The sequence below is a fragment of the Antechinus flavipes genome, chromosome 5, assembly GCF_016432865.1.
Source record: "Antechinus flavipes isolate AdamAnt ecotype Samford, QLD, Australia chromosome 5, AdamAnt_v2, whole genome shotgun sequence".
Lineage (NCBI taxonomy): Eukaryota > Metazoa > Chordata > Mammalia > Dasyuromorphia > Dasyuridae > Antechinus > Antechinus flavipes.
The window spans coordinates 220,627,650-220,634,764 of NC_067402.1; the positions used below are offsets into that span (position 1 = coordinate 220,627,650).

General features: G+C 40.1%; 1 protein-coding gene across 1 annotated transcript; it reads right to left on the minus strand.

Annotated features, from left to right (window-relative positions):
• Positions 1 to 3,999: 3,999 nt before the first annotated feature.
• Positions 4,000 to 7,008, minus strand: LOC127538396 (cysteine-rich protein 1). Its single transcript, XM_051962135.1, has 5 exons — positions 6,854 to 7,008; positions 4,776 to 4,870; positions 4,589 to 4,646; positions 4,401 to 4,447; positions 4,000 to 4,113 (listed from the first exon to the last, which is right to left on the minus strand). The coding sequence occupies exons 1-4, from the start codon at positions 6,891 to 6,893 to the stop codon at positions 4,407 to 4,409; spliced, it is 234 nt and encodes a 77-aa protein (XP_051818095.1). The 5' UTR covers positions 6,894 to 7,008; the 3' UTR covers positions 4,000 to 4,113; positions 4,401 to 4,406.
• Positions 7,009 to 7,115: the final 107 nt, after the last annotated feature.

Genomic DNA, 7,115 nt, shown 5'->3' on the forward strand with positions numbered 1-7,115 from the left:
AGCCAACTCTAATGAGAGTAAGATTCACACAATGTTCTTCCCCCTCTCTACTTTCCCTTAGATATGATAGGTTTCCTTTACCTAATTATGGGATGTGGTTTCCCTCTTTTTATATCCCCTTTTCCCTTTTTCTGACACTATCCCCTTTCCATTTCTACGTCCCCTTTTTTATATTATATCAGTAAAATCAAATTATGCATGTGGTTTTTATGTATATCCACAACAGAAATACAGTTTTCAAGAATTCCTTTTAACTTTTTCTACTTCTCTTGAGTTCTATGTTTGGAGATCAACTTTTTTGTTTAAATCTGTTTTTTTTTTCCTTAGAAACAAATGGAATTCCTGTTTCATTAAATGTCCATCTTCTTCTAATGGAAAAAAAAATGCTCACCTTAGCTGGATAGTTTATTCTTGGCTGCAATCCAAGTTCTCTTGCCTTTCAGAATATCAAATTCTAGGCCCTTCAATCCTTTAATGTTGAGGCAGCCAGATCTTGAGTGATCCTTATTGTGGCATCTTGGTATTTAAATTGTTTTTTTCCTGTTGCTTGTAATATTTTTTCTTTAGTCTTATAGTTTTGAAATTTGGCCACAATATTTCTTGGAGTTTTTATTTTAGGGTCTTTTCCAGAGGGTGTTCTATGGATTCTTTCAACACCTATTTCACTTTTCGGTTCTATTACCTCTGGGCAGTTCTCTCTGATGATTCCTGTAAAATAATATCTAGGCTCTTTTTTCCATCAAAATTTTCGGGTAATCCAATGATCCTCAGGTTCTCCCTCCTAGATCTATTTTCCAGATCTGTTGTTATTCCAAGTAAATATTTGACATTTTTCCCAGTCTTTAATTTTTTTTTTTTTTTTTTGGTTTTGCTTGACTGATTCTTGATATCTCAATGAATCATTCATTTCTATTTGTTCAGTTCTGATTTTTAGTGAGTTATTTTCTTCAATTGCTTTTTTAAACTTCTTTTTGTCTATGTCCAATTGAGTTTTTAAATGAGTTGTTTTGCTCTATGGAATTTTTTTTTGCATTTCACTAATTTTTTATTTTTTTTTGGCGAATTATTTTCTTTTTACAATTCAAAAATTCTGTTTCCCTGCACTTCTTGGCAGTTTTTTACCTTTTCCAATTCACATTTCAGGAAGTTGTTGCTCTCTCACATAGCTTCTCTTTCCTTTCCCCATTTTTCTTCTAGTTCTCTTTTAAGGTTTTTAATAGTCTCTTCTAGGTGAGCCTTTTGTGTTGGGGACCAATAATTGTCTGGAGACTGTCTGCTATTAGTCTCCTCTGGGTTGAAAAGCTGCTCTCTTTCTGCATAGAAGCTATCAGATCATCCTTTTGATTTTTTTTACTCATTTTTTAAAGCCTGTAGGGTCTGCCTTCAGAGCCAGGAGGTTAACAACTTCCTCTGCAGAGCAGGGATAGGTGCATGGATGTGTAGTTGTCCTGCTAAGCGGCTACAAATTGCAGCGAGGTACTGGAGTGCTCTGGGAAAGAGTTCCCCACTGGGAAGTAACTCATGCCTGCAGGGCCGAGCTGGGAAAGTAACACATCTATGTCTAAGGGAAGAAATATCATATTCCTGGACCAGAAGACATTTAAAATCATTGACAGACAAGTTACCAGAACAATACTACTCCAAAGTCAAAGAGAGATGGGGAGACCTTAGGATCACAGATTCCAAAGCCAGAAGACCTCAGAATCATTGACAGATTGTTAGAACAGAAGCACTCTAAAGTCAGGGAACCTTATATTATTGCTACTCCTAGAAGCTATACTCCTTCAGTACCCATACCAGAAACTCTAGGATCCCAGTGACCTGAATAATTGACTCAAGGCAGGGCCCTGAAGGTAGTAGGAACAGACTAGAACTGAGTCCCAGAGCTCTAGTTTCCTGGTTTGGATTAACTTGGGCTAATTCAGTCTCTTCATCTATCCACTGGATTACTAGACTACTTGAATGGTGTTCATAAATCTCTTCCTTAACAAAGTAATCTTTTTATAGCTAACATTAGCAAAATGTTTTCCCTCTTTTCCACCCTTCTTTTAATAGACATTTATTAACATTTTCTCCATCATTTCCTTAAGTCTAGACAATTCACAAAATAACAAAGTCCTGATCTGCCAATTGCTGAGATGTAAATGCTCACATTGATAATGAAAATCTTTCAATATGACTAGACTAGTCTTTGAAATATCTCCCTCATCTGTCCTGTCAGATTCTTTTGATTTAATGAAGCCAAATATACTATGTCCTTACACATCCTTTATCTAAATCCTATAACTGATGACATTCTTCTTAATAACCATATCTTATTTCTTTGATGACATAAGCCAATGTGATTAAAGAGAATCACTAATTTTATACAATCTGCTCTTAAGGAAATCCAAACTATTACCTCTCATTGCTTTCTAATTAATTTTTACTGTCCAAATAATCTCCAATCCTCTTAACTTTTATTCTTTTTCTTCTCATGGATTTTGATTAAAATTCTCCAAAATTGTACCTTTCTTTTCCATGAAGTTTTTCAGCCCTTCACTTTTCCTTCACTACTTTCTCAGTTTCTCCTTTTAAATTCCCAATATTATCCAATCTATAAAAACTAATTTTGTTTAATCCACCAAAATTTTCCCTTTACAAATTAACAGAATATCAATTAATCACACCTTTGCCTTTCCCTGATCAACTTTTGTGTTTTGAGAAGATCTTCCCAGAAAAGTTACATTGCAGATCAAAGAAGCAGTTGCAAGGTTGTGTAAATAATTATCCTGTCTGCATTTTACTCAACAGGATAAGCCCACTGATCCTATCTTTGAAGATCCTGCAGTATATTCCAATTCCTTTTAGATGGCTTTTTTCTTTAAAAATGAATGGGAAAGCACAAGGTAAATAGTCACATAATGAATGCCAGAGTCTCAGAATCATAAAAGCAAAGAATATTATTCCAATAGGAAGAAATCTCAGAGGCCCACCTCAGCCAATTCACACCTAAAAAAGAACCAGAATATCTGGCAATCCAGCTTTTGCCTGTTGTTAGATTATTTCTAGTTACTTCCAAGTCTTTATGATTCCATTTTGGAATTTTCTTGACTTAACCACAATCACATAGCTAGTAACTAAGGCCAGACATGAAGTCAGGAAGACAAGATTCCCACCTCAGTTTTTCCTTTCCTATTGGAAAGAATTCCAATAAATGAAAAATCATTCCCTATCAAGGTGCCTTGTTCTACATGGGAAGGCTTTCTTAACATCAAGGATATGGTTTTCTATTTGCAGCTCTTACCCATTGCTCCCAGTCCTGACCTTTGGCCAAGAAGAAGTACAATCTTTCCTTCATATTTCAGTCCTTCAAATACTTGAAGACAGTAATTGTAGTGTTTCCTCCCAATCTCCAAATCCCATATTGTTTTTCTCTAGACTTACTATCCCATCACCCCTTTCAATTAATCCTCATATGGCCTGGATTCAAACAACTTTTATCATCTTTGTTCTCCAGTTTAGAAAATTCATTTTGTCTTTTATGTCCCATTGCCTAGTAAGGTGCCTAACACATAAGTAGACACTTAATAAGTGATAGTTGATTATTAATTAATTCTAATGAGCCTTATCTTGTACATTGCTCTTATATAAATAAATCTTAGAACAAGAATAATAGGGAAAGGGAAAAGAGAAAACATTAATCCCAAATCTACTTACAGAAGAATGGCAGAAAGGTAATTAGGTTACAGATAAAACCAATCTTTCATTCCCTCTCTGGAAATTGAGGTCATGAATTCAAATATTCAAGGAACAGGTAAGGCTTAGGAAGGACTAGAAAATGACCTATGGATCATCTAGTACTAGAGGAACTGAATGAAATCTGGTAGGCTAAGGCAAGGATCCTTCACAAGGGCCCTAAATTTCTTTGATTTCCAGATCATTAAAATGGTTTGTTTAGAGTTCTTCAACCTTCTACATTTTAGATCTCCACCCCAGTAGATAATACAAACAAGTAAGTCAATTGTTTTTAAGATTTATTGATGATGTGATTGATTACAAGAAGTCAAGTCCAGCTGACATTTGCCTGTAGATTCAAGGGAAACAGAAGATGAAGAAAAGGCTTTCCAGAACCTGTAAAGAAACAGAGACAGCATTGAGGCCTGCTCTAAGACCTGAAATCTCTATATCTGGGCTACTAAGTCTGTCCTGCCACCCTCTACACCCTGCACCTAAACAGCTATGTACCCTTAGTCCACTCCAAACAACCTTCAGGTCCCCAGCTTGTTCTCTAACCTAAGCCCTCTGAGGACTACTAGCAAAAATAACAGTAAAGGGTATACTAAAAGACCTGGAATTAACTTGTTCTTTATTTTCATATTGCCCAAATGTGGGCAAATGAGGCAGGGGTGAGCTGTTACCTAGATTTATTTGAAGGTATGACTTTCGGCACCTCCTCTTCCAAAGCCTGAGGGAGGAAAACAATCAGAAATTGGGAGCTGCAAGATGATTCAGGGAAGAAAAGATAAGAGGAACAGGGAAATAGGACTATATCAAAGATGGGAACAATGTGGGGAAAACAGAATGCTGACTGTCAAGAGTATTTTACCTTTGGGCCCAAACATGGCAGCATAGCAAGGATGGTTACAATAGGGCTTCCCTTCATGCTGTAGACCAAACAAACAAGAGGAAATCTGAGGTTAAGGATAGTCTTAGGAATGCACTTTTTGAGGTAAGGACGATCCTCCCTAGCCATGGTATTTTTGCCTACCCAAAATAATCCAGGGCTTCCTTACCTCTGCATGGCCTCCCGATGTCAAAGTCTTTCCACATTTTTCACATTTCAGGCATGGGCGATGCCAGTCCTTCCCCAAGGATGTCACCCGTTCGGCTGAGAAGATACAGAGAGAGTAACCCCAGGTCCTTCCAAAATCCCTTCATCAGGTTACAGACACATATATAAATGCTACATGTTCACTCTAATCCTTTCTGCAGTTCTCACAACCTGTTAGAACTACTCCCTGTTCCTACCTTAAGACCTGAAAATCCTTGTTTTCATTTCCTTTGAGAGGAAAATGAGAATGTATGCACATGGTGGCAAAAGATTCAAAAGATTCAAATGATGACTAATTGGTAAGAGCAGCCATCAGACAGACTGTTAACCAAGTTCCCTGTTTACTTCTGTTTTCTACTTAGTCCATAATGGGTAGGGCACCTTTGGCAAAGGGTGAAGGAATGGCTCTCATTCGCCAAAGTTTCCCCTTTGTTTTCCAAAAGGCTCCACCTTCTGCTCTCTAACTAGAAATTCTAGTCAGAGCCCAAAGACTGTAGGAAAGTTGAGAACATTCTGGAAAGAAAATAATGCCAGATGTGAAGAGTAATATCGAGACTGATATATACAGAGTCAAGCAATAAAAAGAGACCAGTGAAGGAGTCAAACAGATCCTGAGACACAGGAAATAACAAAGATAATGGGAGATGCAGAGAAAGAAGCTGAACAAAGTAGAAGTCAAGAGAGGAAGTGTCCTCTTCTACAGGAAATAATACGGACCCTGGTTCATCATGTCTTTACCTTCTCCTCAACCTCCTCCTCGACAGTACTCTTAGGAATAAGGGAGGAATTCTCCTCCTTCTTAGTCTGAATGGTTCCCATCCTTCCATCCTTCTTGTCCCATCCTCAACGCTTCACTTCTTCCAGCTTCATTTATCTCCTTGGCAACTAAGATTGGCGGGTGCTAACGGAGGAGGAGGGATGTACTATATTGTAGAAACCTCCAAAGGCCCCAGTGTGGTAGGAAAGCGGATCCCAGATGCGGAGAGCGGAGCATAAGGGGGAACCTCAGCAGTCTCCAAACAACTGAGGAAGTTCCAGCACCGGAACAAGTAGAACACATATAAGCTGTACTGAGGTTGACTACTCATAATAGCATTCCCATTCGCATAAACACTTGTTCACTCACAATACAGTCTCCATTCTAACGGTCTGTGGTTCCACGCTATACCACATATGCACATGTATACACTTTCACACAGATGTGTGACAGACTCAGGCAGAAGCGTGGAGTGAGACTCAGATTCAGCTGCCACACCCAGATTTCTATTTTTTTTTTTTATGCTCGGATAAGCCTCGCGGAAGTTAAAGGCGTTTCTACCTCTCTCACATCAGGTCCCAGTTTGCTCCAGCTCCACAACTGCCCAAGGGTTTAGATGGAAGATCTGGAGTTTAGAAGTGGGGGGGAAAACGAGGGTAGGTAAAAGGATGGGGAGGTTCTCAAAACCCAGACTTGGTAAAGCCATGGCCTGGAGTTTAAGCCGGAGCCGCAGAGAAAGCTTCATATACTCGTGTGGAATTCCTAGTGTGGCCACTTGCCAACCAGAGAGGAGGGAGGTGAAATAGAGGAAACCCGAAGGTCTGTCTTCTGGGGGAGCTGGCCAGGACAGTGTGCGGGATAAAGGCGGGAGGGGAGAAAAGACGTCCGCGCCAAGGAAAACAGAGGGAACGTACTCTGCCGCGGAGAGCGTCCCGGGAATGTTCAGGAGCTCTTGGAGAATGTCCAATGTCCGGCTTCTGAGAAGGGGCAGGGAGGCGTGTCTAGGATCCCACAAGAAAGGAGTGGTAGCCGGAATGGGTGAGGAGGGAGAGTCTCAGAAGAATGGGGAAAGGGATTGCCCCAAACCTCTCGGGTGAAGGGGACCAGTATCCAGGGCCGTTGTAGCCTAAACAGAATCCCATAGATTCTAGGGATGGCTGCGGGCTACTGTCCCCAAGCTTAGAAGCCGTGAAAGTTCGGAGAACTGGGGAAAAGGAAAGAGGAAGAGTCAAAGATCGAGACATAAGGGTGAGTAGATAGATAGAGGATTCAAATTTACTCACCAAAATAAACTTCTTTCTGGCACTTAGGACACTTGGGCATGTTGGCAGGCGGGAATCAAAGGTTCGGTAAGGAAGGAGCTTTGGTGAAGCTGAGCCGAGCTCTGTCCAAGTCCCGGCTTCCGAGTCCTTATAGCCTCCTCGAACTTCCCCGCCTCTACCCTTCCCCCACCAGGCAACTTTCTGACCGCGCCCCACCCAACCCTGCAGCAGCATTTCCTTTTCTAGATCTCCCTTCCCCCAATCTGGCGATTTCATACCTAAA

Coding starts and splice junctions, on each gene's coding strand:
- LOC127538396 (XM_051962135.1), bottom strand. CDS start 6,893: ATGCCCAAGTGTCCTAAGTGCCAGAAAGAAGTTTATTTTG. Junction 4,871..6,853: donor CCAGAAAGAAGTTTATTTTG/GTGAGTAAATTT, acceptor GTATCTTCTCAG/CCGAACGGGTGACATCCTTG. Junction 4,448..4,588: donor TGCCATGTTTGGGCCCAAAG/GTAAAATACTCT, acceptor TTCCTCCCTCAG/GCTTTGGAAGAGGAGGTGCC.